Source organism: Miniopterus schreibersii (genome assembly GCF_964146895.1).
Source record: "Miniopterus schreibersii genome assembly, chromosome: 13".
Lineage (NCBI taxonomy): Eukaryota > Metazoa > Chordata > Mammalia > Chiroptera > Miniopteridae > Miniopterus > Miniopterus schreibersii.
Genome location: NC_138113.1, coordinates 11,179,948 through 11,200,683, shown reverse-complemented (window position 1 = coordinate 11,200,683; position 20,736 = coordinate 11,179,948). Strand labels below are relative to the sequence as shown.

Here is a 20,736-nt window from a genome sequence, read left to right as displayed (position 1 = left end):
GTTATCACATCTGCAGGTGACACGGAGCTGGGAGAGAGCTGGCGAGATTTAATAGTGGAACCAGGCTTCGACACCTGGAGCATCATCAAAAGCCTGCAACCAACCAGATGCGATCTAGTGGCACGAAGTCAATGACATGTTGTACTGACATTAAAAAGAGGAACTGCTCAGCTTCAGCGCAGGCCTGGCCTGAAAGGTACATGAAAAGCACAGGCTTTTTTTCTTACCCTGGAATTTGTTACCAGAATGTACAGTCAAGGACAAAGAGGTGTCCTCAGTCCTCCCTGGCCTGGGTAAATAAGCAGGAGGTCAGAGAGAGGAGGGCCTCTTTAGCTGAGGGTTGCCAGCCTGGGAGATGCCGTGGTTCCCCACTCCCCCAACCTAGCCCGAAACTGCAAGACAGGGACACGGCACCTTCTTCCTAGGCCGGATGTCTACTTTGGAGGTGAATGGCTGCCCACCTGCTGCCTGTGTGAGCAAGGGTAAAGAGCACTGGGGAGAGGTGGAGGGTCAGGGGGGCTCCCACTGTCTGGAATGCTCAGGATGTGTGCGTGTCCTCTGGCCAAGTGGACACTGGAAGGTGGCTGGGCCGCTTTTAGATTTTTACAGGAGTCTACCCAAGAGGGCTGGCTGTGGGGGTAGAGGAAGCTGGGGGAGGTGGACCCTAAGGGATGGAGATCTGGGGACATTGGATCGCCCCTCTGTGGAACAGGGCAGTGGGGATTTCCTGTATAGGTTCTGCAAAACCCACATAGGAGCCCGGAGAGGCAGCACTTGGGGACCACCACCCGAGGGCTTCTATTGTCTTTTTAGTCTCTCTTCCCCTCTGTGGAGTAGCCAGAAATAGAAAGTGGGCTGAAGGATGGTCTATTCTGGGAGCAGGGAGAATATTAGCATTCAAACAGATTTGAGATTCAAGTTTTAAACCGGAGTAGACTGGACTAGGCCACTAGAGTGACCACGAAGCTTTGAAACTGGCCCCAGCTGTTATTTAAGAGACAAGAATGGGAAACTCAACCTAGTCTTGCTAAAGGCAACAACGGGAGGAAAAACAAAGCCATTTCTTCCTGTGGTCCTCTGGGTTCAGATAGCGCACTGATCCTGTTGCAGGAGCCTATGGGCGGTGGGCTTTCAGCTGTCAGTAAAGGAAAACCCATCTGGCTCTTTCATTTTCCCTCTCTTGCGACAAGAGTTCCCGAGGAAAGGGGCTCCAGGGATCATTCAACGTCACAGTGACTTTTTCTCTTACCCTGGAATTTGCTACCAGAGCGCACAGTCAAGGACGGATGTCTTCTCTCATGGTCACAAGATGCTGCCACTGTTCCAGGCATCAGACGTAGACCTGGCGGTCCAGTTAGAGTAGGGTAGCGTTTCCTCTCCTGTGATTTCTCTTAGGAGGAAGAAAGTCTTTCCCAGTAGCCCCAGCAGATCTCCCTGAAGAACCCTTTAACCAGAATTGAGCACTCTCATTCCTAACCCAATCTTTGGAAAGGTGCCTGAGCTCGCTATAATTAGCTTTGTTCCTAGAACTAGGGCTGGGGAAAGGTGAGCACCTGAGGAGTGTCTGCTCTTTGCGGGCAAGGCAGAAGGGCGCGGGGATGGCTCTTGATTAGATAACCAATAGTGTCTGCCACACTGTTTCACATGACAAGCTCCAGGAGATTTTGTAGTCAGGGATAACCTGGTCACATGCTCCCTCTTCAGGGAACAGGACTGTGGAAGAGTGTTGATCTGGGGAGTTGGCCTGGGTCAAAGGCACGACCTTTTCTCCAGGAGCCTTCAGCCCCTCCAGCTGAAGGGCAGAGGTTGTTGGCTGGACATTCTGCTGCCCTTGGTCCAAAGTCCGGGGCTCTGGGCACTGTTGGACAGGGGCACGTGGTGAAGTGGGTACAGTGTTCATAACTCCATGTCTTCCTTTGCTAATGGGTTCTGTGAACCATGTCCACCTGGAGGCTCCCCAACCCCTGGGATCAGTTGGACAGGCCGTGTGGGACTCGCTGGCCCAGAGTTACTAGGCTGTGCAGCCAAGGAAACGCTCTGTGGTCTGGTCAACGCTCAGGAACAGAGGTGACTGTGGGACAGTCTCTCCTCTCAGGACCCCGGGTCTTTCTGAGCTTTAGTGCTGTTGTCTGCAAAATGGGGGTGTTAATCTTCACTTAAGTCACGGAGTTGTCTAATGATTAAATGAGTGACCAAAGTGGGAGAGCTCTGTAAGTGGAAAAAATACCATTAATGTGGATTATTGGGGAATTCATGGCCAGAGAAGATCATGGAAGTCAATTCCATCACAGCCCCTGCCTTGGGGGTGGCACCGCCCACAAGGCCCTCCGCTGCAGCTGGGAGACTGAGAGGCGGAGACTCGAGTCTCCTGATGTTTGTCCAGACCTAGATGTGGGAAATTTCCAGCATGAGAGTGACTCAACTCCAGAGATTAGCAGCTTTCATCTGAAATCAGAGTCAGAGAAGGCTGGGCCCCTCCGTGTGTGTGGCGGTGGTGATGGGGAGGGTGGAAAGTTAGGCTATCTGGATGCTAATCCTGGCGACACCATTATCTTCTTCATGACCTTGAGCATCTCACTTCCTCTCTGTAAACAAAAATCCCTTCCTTTGAAAAAGAGGAGCTGGGCCAAGGGTCTAGAGGAGTGTGTGTATGTGTTTCTTTGCAGTCTGACAGAGGTGGTGGCAGTGCCTGAGTGTCATTCTAGCATCACTGACATCTGGGCAAGAGGAGGGGACTGCATCCACTATAGACTGGGCTCTTCAGGGACCCCTCCAAAACTGGAGTCTGAACCGGCTTTGGGAGTGAGAGGGGGGAATCAGCTTCTCAGTGGAGACTGTGACATATGCCTTGGGGTGGGGAAGCTAGTTTGGTCAACTTGGGCAGTTGCTCTTTCCTCTGGCAATGTGTCTGTTCAGGAGTCCTTCCCTGGCCCTGGACAGCCCTATGGCCCCTGGCTACCTAAGATGAGTTGTGGGATGCTGTTGGGCTTGGGGGCAATGCTGAGCCTGTAGAAAGAACTAGACAGTCCTATGTATGGGAGGGGGAGGATCTGGGTGGAACAGGATTTCTTGGCTCCATCAGAATCTTTCATCTTTGAAGGGTGACAGGTTATAGCCTCCCCTCTCACCAAGGTTATAAGTAAGAAATTCCATGTCCTAAACAGCTCTGTGACTTCTGCCAAACTTTTGCTAAAGACATGGACCAGCCTGGGGACAGGACACAGTGAGGTGGATGAGAGTGAATGCTTCAGGGCCATCAGGCCTGGGCTCAAATCCCAGCTCTGCCACCAACCCACTGTCTGATCTTGGCTCTGAACCTTGGTATGAGCTGACATGTAATTGAGAATAAAATATGTGTTTGGTAATGTCATGGCCTTCAGTTATAGAAGGACTTCTAAACTAAACTCTTTTTAGAATTTATCGAGGGGGCAGATCAGTCTTCTCTTCTGCAATCAATGAGATTTCCATAGATCAGCATTTCCTGAAACGTGCTCTGTGGAACAGGTTCCACACAAGGGTCTGGTGTTGGGCATGAGTTTGGGCAAGGCTGGGGTAAGCAGAGGTGAGCAGCTGTGTTTGCTGCAGGGCTTCTCAGGATCTTTATGGGTTAAGATGACTTGCGAAGCTCAATGCGTGAGTGACATGCGCAGAGTTTCCCCAGATTCATTTGACTGAGGAACCCTTTCCTACAAGGCATACCAGGGGACACGTTTGGGGAAAATTTGCTGTTGCAGGCCTCTCTCTTGGCCCCAGGAAGCTTCTGTCTCCATCTGATGCTCACACTGAGTAACGACAGCAGCGGGGATCTTGGTATAGGTATACATCACCCCCACTCTGCTCTGCTGGTTTCTAGCTTTGCATTGCTGTACATATTTTTTAGTGCAGGGCGCCTCAGATGTTGTGTGGAAGTGAGGAGGGTGGGAGAGCATCTCCTGGAGATAAAGAGCCCATGCTAGGACCATGAGCAATTCTGAGCCCTCAGTCACTATGGGCAGGGGCTGGTGTGCAGTTCGCCATAATTCAGATCACCCCTCGGAAGACTGGAACGAATGCAGCCCTTTTGGGATTCTTTCGAGCTCTGATTATTTTGTCCTGGGTGATGAAAAAAGGAGGGCAAGTGCCAGCATGTTTGTGTCCTGCAAGAACTGCTTAAGAAAGTAGAAGCAACCTTGTACTGATCACTGCTGACCTCAAAAATGACATCCTTTTTGCTCTCATTGCACCGAGAAAGACAGAGGCAAGTGGACCACGGGCAGGGAGCCCTGGCTTTTGATGAGGTGCTCTTAGGGGCAGGTGAGCCACCGGGAGCTGAGGCCACCCTAAAGGCCACAGGCCAATGAGGAACATGTCCCAGGAAGCTGCCTGCAGCTGTAGGGAGCAGCTAGGAGCACTCTCACATTGTGTCCTGCCTCCTGGGGGAGGGATGGTAGTGGTGGTGCAGGTGCCCCCACTTCTTTCTTTGATCCCCAAGCCCCCAATAAATAGATTTTTCTTTCTATCTTTCAGTTGATTTATACAGTAAGTGGGAAGACTGGGAGAAAGTGCCCCTACCCCCATCCCTTTATTTCTCCAGTGCATTTCTTTTTGTTTTGTTTTGTTAATCTTCACCTGAGGATATTTTTTCCCATTGATTTTTAGAGAGAGTAGAAGAGAGGGAGGGAAGGAGGGAAGGAGAGAGAGAGAGAGAGAGGGACGTGAGAGAGACACATCAGATTGGTTGTCTCCTGCACACGCCCCAACAAGGGATGGGAATTGAACCTAAAACTCATATATGTGCCCTTGACCGGGGAGTTGAACCCTCACCTTTCTGTCTGAGGGCTGATGCTCTGACCACCGAGCCACACTAGTCAGGGCTCTCCAGTGCATTTCAGTCTGCAGGGAGCAAACCATTAGTGGGCAGAGAAATAAATTTAGTGGGCTGTGACCAGCATTTTATCACATGAACTAGAATAAAAGGTAGTAAATGCATTGGCTGTAGTTGGGGTAAGTGTCGCCTCGTGAAAGAAAGGCAGTGGACAGACACGCAGACAGATACATACGGGCTGCAGTATAAAAAGCATTACTCTGGGTTGCTCTCAGTGACATCCCGAAGCCACTGGCTAGCTGATTCCAGGGGCTAGCACCAGCTGGGCAGTGTGCATCTGCTCCCTGGGTCTGTCCTGGGTTCTGGGGTCCAGTCCCAGGCCAAATTGTCCCTCCAGAGAAAAATGTATCCTGAAGAAAGGTTCTTGCGATGTGTCTCCCTTTGAAAGAGATATTTTTGTGTGTGTCACTCATGCCACTGAGCCTGGAAGGCCCTGCTGGAAGAGAAGGGCATTCACTCCTGGCTAATGGGATGTCGCTGTCAGCTGGAGTGTGTCCAGTCAGACTCTGCAGGTGATTTGAGAAGGGGGAGCACTGGACTTGGAATCCCCAGTACTGGTTCTAATCCTGGGCCTACCACTCACTGCTGTGTGACTCAAGAAAAGTGACTTGCCCTCTTTGGGCCTCAGTTTACTCAGGTACAAGGAGAGAACTGAACCAGGTGATTTCTAAGCTCTTGTTTTGTTCTTATAGTTGCTCCAGGGTGAAACAGAAAATCTGGATCACAAAAGGGAAGCCAGTATTGTCCCCAGGCTTCTCCCTAAGGCCTCTGGAAGCAAAGGGTCTTGTTAGCTCAAGGTGCACCAGCTAGGTGTGTCTGTAGATGCTGGCAGGGGTAGAGTGTGTGTAGGGGTGTGGTGGGAGGCAGAGGATGGCCGATCCCTGGCAGTACTCAGGGTATATGATGACAGAGGCAGCTGAGCCTGAGCCTGGTCTCCATGGACAGCATTTATTAGACGCCATTCTCAGTGTGAAGACAGATAGGCAGGAGGGTCTAAAGGGAGGCCGTGGCAGCCGTAGCCTTTGGGGGTCAGGGGCTGCCCGGGGTGGGGGTGTGGGCGTGGGGGCATGTCACCCACACATATTGCATATTCTGTGGCAGTGTGCCCAGGCATAAGGCATTGGGGAAGCAGAAAGGCTGCCTGCAGAGGGAGGGGGGAGGGGAAGCAACACTGGCCTTCCAGTTCCCTGGGAAAGACCCAGCCAGAGACTGGAGACCGAGCAGCCTGCCAGGGCCATTCAGCCTCCTTCCCCACCATCTCCCTGCAACTTTGGTTGTGGCTCTCTTGGGACTGACGGGACAGGACCCCTTGAGGGCAGGGTCACACACAGGACAAAGGCAGCCAGCACTGCTCCCCACCCTGACATAAACACAGAGGGCACCCCCGGCTCCTGGGCCCTGCTCTCCTTGGCACGTGGGCAGTCAGCTCCTCCACACTGAGACAGGACTCACACACAGGCCAGGCTAGGCTTCTTCCCTCCCAGGGATTCCCAGGGGCTGAGCATATGGCTGGAGCTGGCCTGACACTGATCACCCTGTGGGCCCCTACTCCAGCTTTCCTGAATGCCAGGGTTGGCCTTGCTTAGCAGTGTTAAGGAGCTGGGACATGGGGACAGCATGCAAAGGCAGCATTGAGGGAGGAGAAGCCCCTCACTCACCCTTTGATGCTGTCCTTGACCCTTTGAGTCAAGGTACCAGCTCCAGCTGTGGGTCTCCACAGTGGAGCTTAGGTTCTCACCTCCATAGGAAGCTCTCCATCTGGGCTTCTGGGTTGCAGGTGGGGGAGGCAATGGGCACACCAATTCCAAGCCCCCACCTGGGAGGGGCATTCCTTGCTGCAGTCTTAGCTTATATCTAGCCACTCGGGACACAGGCACCAACACTGGCTGTGGAATCAGGGGTAATGTCCCAGTAGGAATTGCCTGCCAGTTCTCTAGGCCACTCCGTCCAATTCCCAAACCTTTAGAGTCCCAGCTCCTGGCCTTTTTTCTGTGGCACCCAGCCCTGCTTGCTTTGGTCCCAAGAACTCCCCTATTTATAAGCAGGCAGTCTAACCAAGGGGTCCTACCCTGCTTCAGAGTCCTACCCGGCCCATTCAGAGCTCCACCTCCCAGCCAAGCGGAGCAGAGGCTGAGCCCCTGCACTAGCTTAGACCTGGGTTCTGGGCCTGTTTTAGCCCAGTTGTCCACACAATGCCAGTGGACAGGGCAGGAGCTTTGCTTTCAAGAGTGGGCAAGGGAGTTGGAAGGAAAGAGCAGTCGGCCTGGGAACAAGCAGCTTGGGTTCTTGTTCCCCTGTGCCTTTTGCTGTATCTGTCACTTTGGGCAAGTTACATAACCTGTTTGGGTCTCATTGTCATCTGTAACATGGGGGTGAGAACTCCTGCCCTGGTGACCTAACTGGAGTGTTGTGAGACTCAAACGATGAGTAGTCAGGTAAGTTTTCAGAGGCTAAAACTTATTCCACAGATGTCAGAGTTGGTAACTGTGAGCAATGGCCAGGATGGCAAGTAGGCCATTTTCTGGTTGACCCAAGGAAGTGTCTGGAAGGCTGGACTCCCCCTGCCCCCTCTGAGAATGTGACTGGAGGCCACTTAGCTCTCACCTGCCAGTGGGACCACCCTGCCTCTCCCCTCCTTTCTCTGCCCCTCCTGTAGCCTGCCTGTCCTGCTTCTGCCTGCCTGCCCTCTGGGGTCTAGCTTTAGGGACTGCTGGGTTTCCACTTTCTCCGTAACTGCAAAGCCATGCAAAACAACACAGAAGGTCGTGGGAGGTTCAGAGACACAACTGGGGATGAGGAAGGGGAGTGGACTCAGTGGGGGCGACCTGGACAAAGACACCCTGGGTTTTGGAGACAAGGGAAGGTGGGAGACCTGGCAGGACAGAGGTATAAATAGAGATGCAAACGTACACGGAACACGAAGTCCCCTCTGGATGGGGGAGGAGGGGGGGTCTGGGTACCAGCAGGGCCTCTGAGAACTGGGGAGCTCCTTAGATTTCCAAAGGGATGGGAGGCTCCCAGCTTCTGCCTTCCCTCCCCACTACCCCAACCCCCTCCCCCAAGTTTCACATTTCTCGGAATTTGCAGGGCGCAGATAGGGGCTCCAGGGGTCCTCAGAGCCCCAGCTCCTGCTGGCTGGTGCGCGCAGGCACAGTCGGAGATGGGGGTGGGGTGGGGGGAGATGGAGGTGGCGGGGAGGGGTGTGGGAGGGGTGCCCCGCGGGCTGAAGGCGGCTGGGGCAGCCCCCTGGCCGACCCCTGCTGCTCCGGGGGCAGAAGCCCCGCCGGCCCGCGCTCCGGGCGCTCCGGCCGCGCGCGTTCACACGGAGCTCCTGCGCTTCATGAGGCCGCGGAAGGCGGACAGGCTGTGCAGGCCGGTGGACACGGAGCTGATGGCCGAGCGCCGCGCGCCGCCGCACAGGCAGCGATGCGAGGGCGTGTCACTGTAGCGGCCGCCCCCGCCCGGCGACGAGTGGCTCTGCTCCACGCACGTGTCGGACGTGGACAGGTCCCGCGGGATGATCATGGGGATGGAGTACTGCAGCTTCTCGCGGCTCTTGTACCAGAGGCACGAGCACATGGACTGGAAGTGCAGCACCTCGGCGTAGACGTTGCGGAAGCCGCCGCCGCCGCCGCCCGCCGCCGCCGTGGACGAGGCGGTGTCGGTGGTGTGCACGCTGCCGCCCGCGCCGCCGCCCGCGCCCGCGCCCGCGCCCCCGCCGCCGCCCGCCTGCCCGTTGCGCGTGAGCAGCGCGCGGTGCTCGGCGTCGCGCTTCTCGTCCTCGGCGTTCATGGTCATGAAGCGCAGCACCACGAGGTTGAGGAAGGCGCCGATGACCGTGAGGCCCGTGAGGATGTACACGAAGCTGAAGGCCACGTACTGCGGCTGCGTCTGCAGCGCCTGGTCCTTCTGCAGCGCCACGTAGTCGCCGAAGCCGATGGTGGTGAGCGTGATGAAGCAGTAGTAGTAGGCCTGGAAGAAGGTCCAGTGCTCGTAGTAGGAGAAGGCGGCGGCGCCGATGCACAGCGTGCTGATGCACGAGAAGAAGCCGATGAGCACCATGTTGGCCATGGACACGTCGGCGCGCCGCATGCCCAGGCCCCGCTTGGCGCGGTGCAGCAGGAACTTCACGAAGGTGTTGATGCGCTCGCCCAGGCTCTGGAACATGACCAGCGTGAGCGGGATGCCCAGCAGCGCGTAGAACATGCAGAACACCTTGCCGCCATCCGTGCTGGGCGCCGCGTGCCCGTAGCCTGGGGAAGCAGAGGAAACCAGGTCTAGGGGCTGCGCCCGCAGAAGCGGCCCTCCTCCCCGCGCTGCCTCCCCCTCCCCCGACGGACGGCTGGCCTCTCCTCCCTTCTGGCCCAAGGGAAGACGACACAGTTATGGGCACGTGTCGTCCCCAGACTCTGTGCTGGTTCCCTGCCGAAGCGTTTCTCGTTGGCTCTTGTGACAGCTCCGTAGGGTTGGTAGGAGGGAAGGGAGACGTTGGGAGGGGTAAGTGGCTTTCTCAAGGTCACACTGTTGGAAGCAGAGTGACCTGTGTTTGAACTGTTTGGCTTCAAAGACCCGGCCCGTTTTCTCCACCTAGAGAAGGAGCTGACTTGTGGGGCTGCTGGGAACCCCATCCAGAGGCTGAGGGATGGTGAGGAGGGTCCTGGCAGGTGAGGTGGGAGATCTGGGTTCTAGTTTCGTGTCTATGGGCTTTGGTCCTGTTCTTTGTCCCCTCTGGACCTCGGTTTCCTTGGCTCTAAGGGGAGAAGGTTGGACTGAATGGCGTCTAACATCGTGTGATTCAGTGTGGAGGGAGGGAAACTGAGGCATGGATGGCTCCTTCATGACTTCCCTTGGAGACTTCCCTCCAGTCTCCCTGAGGCAACTGGCCACCAGTGTCAGAAGGAAAAAAAAGACGGTGCCTTCCCCCCACTCTCCAGCTAGATGAATTAGTGCTTCAGGGCCTTCATCAGCCCTCAGCCTGGGCCTCAGGTCATCCTCTATGGCTCCAAAGTAGGGTATGTCCCCGTGGGGAAGTGGTATTGCCCTTGTCAAAGCAGTAGCTCCGGGTGTCTTTCCAGGTGTTACTATCACTAGCTAGACAACCCCAACCCCTGTCTCCACCCACCTCACAGGCTCCACCAGCCCTCACAGAGCCAGGAGCCTGGCAGAGGCAGTTTCCTGCTGAGCCAACCATCAAGTGGTCTTAAGTCATGAGTTCTGCCTGGATACCTGGAGGGGAAAGGACCCTGGATGGGAACTCCTAGAATACCTAGGCACAAGCTCTGGCCCTGTTACTGGTGGCTGTGCGACCTTGGGCAAATTGCTCCCACTCTCTGAACATGTTTCCTCATTTGTAAAATGAGATCTACTGGTCCTGTCTCTGCTTCCTCCACCTCCTGCCTTGTCCCCCAGGGTCACCAACTACATATATACAGCTAAACACTAGCTTAAGGTGGTAGGGTGGGCACGGCTGGATCTTGTCGTGTTCCTCTTTGGTTTATGCCCAGGGGATATGCCCAAAACACATTTGACGAGGCAGCACAGGATACTGAGTGCTTTGGTGTCTGTTCTGAATTCAAATCTTTACTCTTCCATGGACCGTGTTTTTTTTAAACCTCTCTGAGCCTTAGTTTCCATATCTGTAAAATGGGGCTAATAAGCAGTACCTGATCACAGGGCTTTGGGGGAGAAATAAGTGAGAAAATGTGTTTAATGCACTTAGCCTAGAGCCTGGTATGTATCAAGTGCTCAATAACAGCTCACTATGATGAATAATGAATGAAGTGCCAGGTTGCCCTCACATTTCCAAGAGAGCACCTGGGCTGGGGGTCAGCTTAGTTCCAGTAAAGTGGCATCTCTGTCAGCCCAAGGCCATTTGAGTCTTAAGCTCAGAGAGGTCTGGGGACAGCTGCTTGGTGTATGTGAGGCTGTGGGTTACCCTTAGAGTAAGCTCCCCTACCTCCCCTACCCCAGCATCTAGCTGGTGATTGTGTCACCCTTTGCCAGGGGCCTGGACAGCTGAGCTGGTGAGCCACCATGCCTGGCCTGTCCACATCTCAGCAGAGTGAGAACAGATTGTGCCCGCCAGCTCGGCCATGGCAGCCAGATCACAACTCACCTCGACAGCTGGGCAGGCCCTGAGCCAGAGCTGCTGCTCGCCCTGTCCTTCCCTGTCCCCCAGGCCAGCACCACCAGAGTGTGGGGGAGGGCAAGACACTGTGGATGGGGCTGGATAGGGATTGTGTCTCATGGGCCCAGCCCCAGCTTGACCACATCCTGGCTGTGTGACCTTGGGCAAATCCACCCCCGTCTCTGGACCTCTCCTACCTTTCTGCTCTCTGGGGGGTTGAGCTACAGCTGCTAATCCCTGTCCTTGCCACCTGGCAGAGCTGTCTTCAGGGGTAAAGGAGAGACTAGGTGTGAAAGTACTTTGGAACCTGTGGAATCTGTGGCAGAAGCAGCAATGATGGGGCCTCACAAGGGAGAGTCGGCCTGAGGGTGCCGTCCTGGAGGTGGGGCAGTGTCTGTGGGGCCAGGCAGCCATATCCCGCTGTCAGAGAGAAGGACCCCTCTGGCCACCACCAGTACCTTGCCCTGTGTTTGTTCATAGGCTGTGACTTCTCCTGGCCTACCACCCTTTAGGATGACCCAGTGCCCACCTGTCTGGCAGCCTCGCTGCCCACTGTGGGCTGCCCACAAAGCCCCCCAGCTTCGGGGGCTCTCCCGACCTGAAGACAGCATGCGTACCAGCAGACACGATGGCCACCTTCCCCCGTGCTTCCCCACACTGCCCTCTTCCCAGCCTCTGCCTGCCTGGACCCTGAGCCCTCATCTCTCCCTCGATTCCAGCCCAAAGTGACAGCTCCTTCCCCTGCATGCCTCCTGTGGAACGCAGTGATTTCCAAAGCAAGTGGCACTTTCAGGCTTAACCAAAGGCTCCTATTGGGCCAGAGCCTCATGCCTCACTCCAGCCACTGTCCTGTCCAGGGTGGCCGCAGCCTGTACGTGCCCTGGGCTCAGATACCCCCAGGGCCCACCCTCAGTTCCTACCACAGGCTGAGGCGTAAGGTTTTATCTTTCAGGTACATTTTTAACTTTAATTTTCAAAAACTTCCTACGAGGTCATTACTCTGACTGTCTCCATTTGATGGAGTAATTAAGGCTGGGGAGGGCTCGTGAGTTGGCCAAGGCCGCTAGGACTTTCTGACTCATCACTCATTCCGATGCCTCAGAGCCAATTCATCACCCAGGAAGGGTGACTAGGGTGGGAAACTGGGGCCCCAGGAAGGGAGCACTCCACTTGGTGCCTCATCCTCAGGCACTGCCCGAGGTGGACATGGCAGAAACAGCAACAGGAGTGCGATGCCCAGCGAATCAGATGCTTCTCCGAGCATCAGCCCGGGGTCAGCATGCCCCTGCCCCTTTGCGTGTTCTACTGTCACCGGGTGAAAGGACAGGGAGCTGTGAGGACCTGCTGACGTGGGCTCCGTGTGGAGGAGTGCCAGCTGGGGTGGAGCCACTCCCAGGGGACCCTGGAAGATCTGGGAAGTAACTGGGAGTTTGGCAAGGCCTGTCTGCCTGCCAGCAGGCCAGCTGCCTGCCTGGTCCTTGCCCATGGCAGGCTTGGGTTTACAAGGGGCAGAGGGGCAAAAGGTGGTCCCCATCTTCTACCTCCTGTCCAGCCCTATGTCTCCTGATGAGGAGCTTCATCTGTCCTTGTGTGTCACTGGTACTCACATAGGCTGCCACCTGGGGCTGACTGTCTGAGAGCCCTTCCTCACAGTATCCAGTGAACTGACCAGTCAGAGCCCATGCCTGGGCCATAAGATGCTGGACCCTCAGAGCACTGACCCTCCCCCTCCTCTCCTGGCCACCCCGCCTGAATTCACCTTTGACTTAAAGGTTCCAAGGGCCAGAGAGGCCCTTAGCGATCATATGGCTCAGTCCTTAAATTGTACAGATGGGGAAATGGAGGCCAGAGAGGAAAAGTGACCTTCTCAAGGTCATACAGCTAGTGAATGGCAGAGCCAGGACTATAACCCAGGACACTCAGTTCTAAACTCAACGCTCTGTCCTCTGCCCTCTGGCTCGGTATGACCAACATTGACCTGTTCATTCAACCAGGGCCCAGTAGTCCCTGCGTGGGAGCAGATCAGCTAAGAGATGGTCCCGGAACCTAGCCGGAGGCATGGAATTCACCTGAGGAAGCCAGGTGCCTGGTCATAAAACTTAAGCATGTAGCTAGACTTAAATATTAATTATGAATATTTTGGGGCAGGAAAAATGAGAAGTGAGACAGGAACCCCTGGGCCTCAGTTTTTCTGTTATCCTCCCGGCATCACCAGGGAGCTGGCTGAAGGTATGCCTTCCAGGGACATGCAGAGGTTTGGGGGGTCCAGCTGTACCTTTTAGTGGACTTTCTCTCCCTGTGGCCTATTTCCTTCTAGTCAAAGCACAAGTAACCAGTCTGAGCCTTGGCAATGGCCTTGGTTGAACTGGGCTCAGATGCCTGCTCCCCACTGACCTCATATGCCTGCCAGCCTGAGTGGCTGACCTCGTACCTCTGGTACAGCTGGCCACAAAGCCAGAACGCTGGCCACAGCCTTGGGTGGAGGAAAGAGCATGGGGCTGGGAGGCAGGCGATCTGGGGGTCTGAACTGACCCTGACCATAACTAGCTTTGTGCCTTGGGCAGGCCCTTTTCCTTCTCTGGGCCTCAATTTTCCTCATCTGTGACATGGGAGGATAGGGCAAGATAAAAGTTTCCCACCTTTTTTCCTTGCTTTGGGTCCCTTTTATTATTTTTTTCAGTTCACTCACATAGAATGTAAATTTCGAAAGATTTTATTTTTGAAGTACAATGTGTTGATCAGTGCAGTGTAGCTATTGCATAGAACAGGCACCGAATAAATAATTGTGACAGAAATAATGAATTATTTCCCCATCAAAATGAATTCAGAACACATCTGCCAACCAAAACTTCTGATTAGTATGGGATAGCTGATTTTATGAGACTGAATTAAGTTATTGTTATGTTTTTGAAATACTGAAAATAGGTATTTCTGTTTTTCACAGGGGATCTCTGCAGTTTAGTGGCATAGATGAGAGCACAGCCTTTGGAGTCAAACAGCTTTCAACTTTGGCTAAGTTAATTCATCTAAGTGCCTCGTTTTCCTCGCCTGTAAAATGGAAATAGTGATGTACTTAACTCTTAGAATTGCTGTGGGGATTTGATGAGCTAGTAGACTTAAAATGCTTAAGACCTCGGGGCCCCACCCGGCATGGCTCAGCGGTTGAGCATCGACCCATGATCCAGCAGATCAGGGTTCAATTCCCAGGAGGGGTACATGCCCCAGTTGCCTGCTCGGTCCCTAGTGAGGGGTGTGCAGGAGGCGGCCAATCAATGACTCTTGTGTCATTGGTGTTTCTATCTCCCTCTCCCTTCCTCTCTCTGAAATCAATAAAGATTTATTAAAAAAAAACCCACTTAGGACCTTGGGATCAATAAATATGAATCATTAGCACAAACATTTTGGGGAACATCAAGATTAGATGGTCTTTAAAGTTCCTTTCAGCATCAACACTCTATGATCAGTACTCCCCAAAGTTAATTTCCTGGAATACCAGGTCCACAGACTGTTAATAACTGTTGGATGAGAAGAGTTGCTTGGTTAAATTAAATTGGAGGAAGGCTGAATTTAGGATTTGTTGTCATTTCACCTGTATTGGCTTCATCAGAGCCATATATGTGTTAACATGTGAGGTCATCAAAGCTGGGAGAAAATGCTAAGTTTCCCCACTTACTTGACCTCCCAATACTTTCCTCACAGTGCACGTTGCTGGACAAGTGTTCCTTAGAGCACAGTGTGGGAAACTCTCTTCTGTAGCATCAAGAACTCTCAGGTCTTCCTTCTAGGACTGAGATTCTCTGATGTCCCTTCCCTGGTTGGCTCAGCCCTTCAATAGATTAGAAACAAACAGCCCTTGGCAATGCCTGGCTGGATCTGTTTCCTGGTTCCCTGCAGACCTAGTTATCTAATGTAAATATGAGCACTGGCTGGGATAATGTTTGCCCTGAGGGAAGATGGATGAGTGACCTGAGGCCTGAAGTGCCCAAAGGCTGTGAACTCTGGGCCATGCTGGGCTGTGAACTCCTTCCCCAGCTGGACATGGGGAAGGGGCCTGGGGGGACAGCTGGAGAGGATTGGGGGCTCAAGGGAGACAGAACCAGCTCCAGGGGACTGGCTGTAAGACACAGCTGCCTCAGAGAGGGGACCGGCTCTCCTGCTGGGCCTGAGCCTGAGTGGCACCTGGGAGAGGCCCACCAAGGACCCTTCCTGCTCGGGGGCCTGGGGTGCAGACAGAGCCAGGGGAGCCGACAGCAGTGTGGAGCCAGGAAGTGGGACCAGAGGCTCAAAGGGGCCTAATGGGTGTGTTGAAGGAGATGAAGCAGAAGGCAGCTGGTGGCAGTGCCCAGGCCCTCAGGAGGGATGGAGGAGGCTGTCCTGCTGGGTGGAATTAGGGAGAAGTGTGGGCCTTCTCCATTCTTCAGGATCTAGCCCAGACAGCACCTTTCTCAAGAACCTTTCGGGATCCTTTCCAGAGCTGGAGGGGCCTCTGAGCTTCGCTCAAATGCCTGCTACTTGTGCACTCCAGTTTGCAGAGTTCTGCAGGGCTCTGAGTTCCTAGAGGGCCAGCAAGTCCCCTCAAGGTCCTGCACAGGCCTGGTGGGAGCAGCTGCTTACCAGACAGCCCTGAAGTCTGGGATGTGGATGGGAGAAACCTTCCCTAGACACCCAGCAGGGGGAGGGGAGGCAGCCTTGGCAGAAGGCCTTTAGTGACTCATATCTCCTGCCCTCCCTGTGGCCCCCAGGCCCCTGCAAAAGGAGGTTAGCTTCGGTGCCCCAGTAGGAATCTCCCCTGTCCAGGGCCTGGCTAAAGCTTGTGGTAGGCCTGGGAAACCACCAGGGCCTCATGGACCTGGGTTGGGGGGAGGGACCAGTGTGAGGAGCTGGGTCTGGAGTTTTTCCCCTCCAGGCCAGAGCTCCTTGGAAGGACAGCTCTAAGCATAGCACCCTCCCTCCACCCTGCCCCTTTCTAAGGCCCCTCTTCCCATCTTCCAAGCTACTCTTTAAGCTCTTCTCCCCACTCCCCACCAGCAGGTTCTCTCCCTACCCTGCTTTTCCTCCCAGACTTTCCTGTGTAGGCCCACTGCTCTCCCTTCTCTCTCTCTACCGTCCACAGGTACCCCTATTACTCTAATTCAGGGTCCTAGGTGTAGAACAGCCTTCATCACTCCCATCCCCCACACTCCCCAGGCCCACAGGATTAGGGGGAGCCGAGGGGGAGGGTGCTGGTGTCATGGAAAATCCCTGCAGCAGCCAAGGTCAGTGTTTGCAGACACAGCCTGGCCTGGAGCCAGGCCTGCCTCCCTGGCCAGCTCCCTCCGGCCTATCCCAGAGGCTGACTTTGCACAGGGGCCCTCAGAGGCACCCTGGGCCTGCTCTGGGTGCCTGGAGTCAGGGGCTGCAGGGGCAATCAGCTCTGAAGTGTGGGAGACTAGGAAGTCCAACTCACTCATTCTATAGATAGGTAAACTGAGGCCCAGAAGGGGGCAGGGACCAGCCCTAGGTCAAGGTGAGTCAGTGACAGAGCCAGGACTGGAATTCAGGGCCCTCTGTCCTAGCTCAGGCCTCCTTGCAGAGGGGGGCATCCTAAAGTCTGTTCTTGTAGGCCAAGGAACAGTGGAGGGTTCCAGTAAATCAAGGGCTAGCTTCAAGTTGGGCTAGACTTGAGGCTGGTGGTGGGGCCAGAGCAAGTCAGTAGACCCAGATGATCAAGCCACGGCCCTTCACCTCAAAACACTTTCTGTCTGAAAGTGAATCAGATGAAATATCTCAGTGGAAGCACTTTGAAAACGTCAATGCCCTGAACAAAGAAGAGGTTATTATGACACAAATTATGTAAATGCATGCCAATGGTGGGAAATGTTTAAGGAAGAATTTAACATGGGCTGAAGGAGGGCAATAGGTGAACTTCTGTTGGGGTATCAAGAAGGGCTACATGGAGGAGGCGGTCTTTACCCTGAGTTCTGAAAGATGGATGGGAAAAGCAGGGTTCTGATAGAGGAGAGCTGCTGAAGCAGACACAATGCTAGGAAGACATGTGTTATGTTAGGGACAGAGAAAATAGACCTGTCTGAGGCTGGTGGGCATTCTCACAAATGGGTAGGGGGACCAACACACTCTCTCAGGCAGGCAGCTTCGTGATGTGCATCAAGAACCGTAGAAATGTGTCTACGCGCTGAACCTGCAATGCCACTTCTAGGAATCTCTGCTGGGAAAATAACCAGAGATCGGAACAAAGATTTATGAGCAAGGATGTTTATAGCAGCATTTTCATTGTGAAAAATTGTAAACAGTCCTAATGTTCACAGTTAGGGTTTGGCTAAACATATTAAGGTATATTTATGTGTTGGAATATTGTGCAGCCATGAAAGTGCTTCTTGGGAAGTCTCTTAATTACATAGAAAACCACCATAGAATGTTAAATAACAATGGTAGGATATAACTCTTTATGTATAATGGAATCCCACACTGAATATACAAATATAAAAAAAGTATCTATACACACACACACATACACACACTCAGAAAGAGAAGCTGGAAGGAAATATACTAAAAAGCTCATAGAGTTTATCTTTGAAGTATGAGCTCAGGATTAATTTTTTAAAAAAAATATGTTTTTATTGATTCCAGAAAGAGAGGAAGGGAGAGGGAGAGAGAGAGAGAAACATCAATGAGAGGGAAACATCCTACACACCCCCTACTGGAGACCTAGCCCCCAACCTGGGCATGTGCTCCTACCAAGAATTGAACCGGTGACTTCTCGGTGCATGGGTTGGTGCTCAACCAACTGAGCCACACTGGCCAGGGCTCATAATTAATTTTAATTTTCTTTTATATATTTTATATTTCCTACAAAAATCTATTACTTTTATAAGTATAAAGTAATGAGTATTATAAACCTAACAACAACAGAAATTCTGGTTTTCTTGGAACAGAATGTTTACTAGAGTAGTGAAGGGTTGGTAAGGTGGGCAAGGGCTAAAATGTGAAGCGCTTTGAAGAGTAGGTGCAGGAACTCAAACTTTGACTTAGTCTCTGATGGCTCCTGAATAGGGGATGGACATGTCACAGAAGTATTGAGATGAATTTTCCTGGTGCCCCTGTGTGGGGCTGGGCAGTGGGAGATGGGGAGCAGGAGGATTCATTAGGAGGCTCTGCATGGTCCACTGTCAAGTGTCAGCAGAGCACTAAAGACAGGAGGGGAGAAGGGAGAAGGTGAGGGAGGAGGGGGAGGGAAAGAGTAGCCACACAAGGTGTGAGATGCTCTTGCATTTGTGAGTTTAAACTACAATCTCCCTGAGGGCAGGGATTTTTGTCTCTTTTATTACCACTCTATTCCTCACACCTAGAAGAGTGCCTGGCACATAGCTAGCATTTAAAAATCTATGTTGAATGAGTGAATTAGGGAGGGGAGGCATCAAAGATGAGCCTGAGGATTGAAAGGGGTGGAGATAGGGAAGGTGGACAGAGCATGAGGCCCAGAGTGGGCAGTGTCAGAGCACAGGGCAGCAACCCAGGTGTCCTGGGCAGGGCACCGACCTGGGGCCTCTGGGGTCTGTTCCAGGCCAGCCACTGTGCCAGATGGCTATGGCCTAGGCCCATTGTCTGTCTGCATCCTTGTGACCAGCTGGACAGGACATGTGTGAGCTCAGAACTTCTAACAGATTGGATCTGGTGGGGCTTTAATTACATGAATCCACCAGGGACAGCCTGGCATTGAGAGAGGAATTCTACAGTACGATTTAAAGTGGACTTGGCCATCTGCTGAGATGCTGGTCCTCCTCTGGGCGCTTCTTGAAAGGCTGTGTCTGTAACTCTGGCATCTGGCTGGCCCCAGTCCTACACTTACACTCTGGCTTTTCCTGTTTTGTCCATAGAGGAGAAAAAGGTGCCTGTTGGCATCTCCTTGTCAGCTTCCCTTAAAAGGGGCTGACCTGTTCCCAACAAGAAGCCCTGTTGGGTCATGGGGCAACAGTGGCCACCCCAGTGGTTTCCTCTTGGCTGTACCATGTGTCCTGGAGCTGAGCCTGCCCAGAGGCTGGCTGCCTAAAATGTCACCTTTTGGGCAGTGTTACAGGGGTGGGACGGGGTCCAGAGGGGCAAGGGCGCACAGAGTTAAAGAGCATCCAACCAGGAATTGGAGGCTTGGCCCCCATCCCAGCTTTGCCCCATCTTGCTGTAGTACAGGAATTGGTGAATTTTTTCTGTAAAGGACCAGATGTAAATATCTTGGGTTTCACAGTCCCTATGGTCTGTTGTAACTACTCTCCTCTGCTATTGTATCAAGAAAGCAGCCATAGACAATATATAAATGAATGGGCTTGGCTGTGCTCCAATAAAATTAGTTATAAAAACAGGTGGTGGGCCAAATTTAGCCCATGGGCCCTAGTTTGCTGAACCTGCTGCAGGGCCTTTGTTGAGGCATGTCAGCTCCCCGAGCCTCAGTTTTCTTACCTATCAAATGGGAAGTTAGATTAGAAGGTTATTTCCATTTAATAAATTGCTAGCTCCCCATTTCACATACCATGCACAGGCCCAGAGAAAAGGGGTGAGTTTTGAGCAGGGTCTGGAGCCCAGACCTGTGTGTGTGATTGGTATCTACAGCTCTTTGGAGGGCCACAGCTGCATTTCCACATTTCTGAACACTATTCATGTTTTGTTCTTTCTCCCTACTCCTGATGGACTTCTATTCCTTCATCAAAGCCCATCTCAAAAGTCATCCCCCCTGTGAAGCCTTCCTTGATCCCAGCCACCTAAACAAATCAGTGCTCCTGGAGCTCTTGGTTTACCACTCACAATGCTTCAAACATTCATCCATCCAAACAGCAGGCATTTTTGTGTCCTTAATAGGTGCAGTGCTCTAAGTTCTGGAAGAATAACTCCTGTTTCACTTCTGAAGGGCTTTGTCATTTACAAGCAATTTCTATCCATTCTACTATTTGAGCTCATACAGCAATCCTGTAGAAGAGGTGTTATTGTTATTATTCCTATTTTACAGATGCAGCAACTGAAGCTCAGAGACAGAAAGTGTTTTATCTCAGGCCATAATGCTAGAACCAAACCTGAATTCAAAAGCAGTTTTCTTTCCACTGTAGTTGGCTGCCCCAGGACTCTTCCGCAGGGATGGAAGTCAAGGGACCTGGGATCTGGTTCTAGCTATGCCAGTGTGTGATCACAGGCAAGGCCCTGTCCTTCTCTGGGAAATGAAGAAGCCAGAGGAGATATTCTTGGGGCCCTGAAGTTCTAAGGTTCTGGGCATTCAGAGTGGCCATGTTCCCTCATCCACAAACAGTGGAGAAAGCAGAAGTCTCAGTAGGACTGTTTGGTCCCCAAAGCAATGGCACTGAGCCTTTGGGTACACATTAGGCCCACAGCTGCTGGGGCCCATGTGTCTCTGCAGAGCTGTCTCAGTTGGCATTGAGCAGATGCTGTGGACGGAGTGAGAACCTGTGGCTGTCCTGGGAGGGGAGGGTGGAGCTGGGCTGGCGCGGTCAGCTCTGCTCTGAGTAACATGCCCCAGCTGAAGCAGAGGGGCAGTCAGAGTCAGTTCTTCAGAGACGTAACATCGTGTCTCTTCCACACCACTCCTGTACCGCCTCCCAGCACATGAAGCCACATGGAGTCAGGAGGAGATGGCTGCGTGGCCTTGCCTTGGCCTCCCAGGACCAAGACAGGCCAGAGCCCTCAAGAGGTCTTGTTGGTCCTCAGGTTCTCCCTACTGACTGCTGAGCCCTGAGGGGCCCTGACC

The 20,736-nt window shown here is 53.2% G+C and overlaps 1 protein-coding gene and 1 long non-coding RNA gene across 2 annotated transcripts in view; one reads left to right on the top strand and one right to left on the bottom strand.

Moving 5' to 3' along the window:
* Nucleotides 1–314: 314 nt before the first annotated feature.
* The window catches only part of LOC308566436, a 30,923-nt gene continuing 10,501 nt past the window's right edge, over nucleotides 315–20,736 (top strand). Inside the window, exon 1 of the long non-coding RNA XR_014000154.1 lies at nucleotides 315–482. This is a non-coding gene — a long non-coding RNA (uncharacterized lncRNA). The remainder of the gene's footprint in view (nucleotides 483–20,736) is intronic.
* The window catches only part of KCNK3 (potassium two pore domain channel subfamily K member 3), a gene marked incomplete at both ends in the record, with an annotated part of 35,429 nt that continues 22,875 nt past the window's right edge, over nucleotides 8,183–20,736 (bottom strand). Inside the window, one exon of the mRNA XM_081156702.1 lies at nucleotides 8,183–9,117. Within this exon, the coding sequence (XP_081012828.1) occupies nucleotides 8,183–9,117 (935 nt within the window). The remainder of the gene's footprint in view (nucleotides 9,118–20,736) is intronic.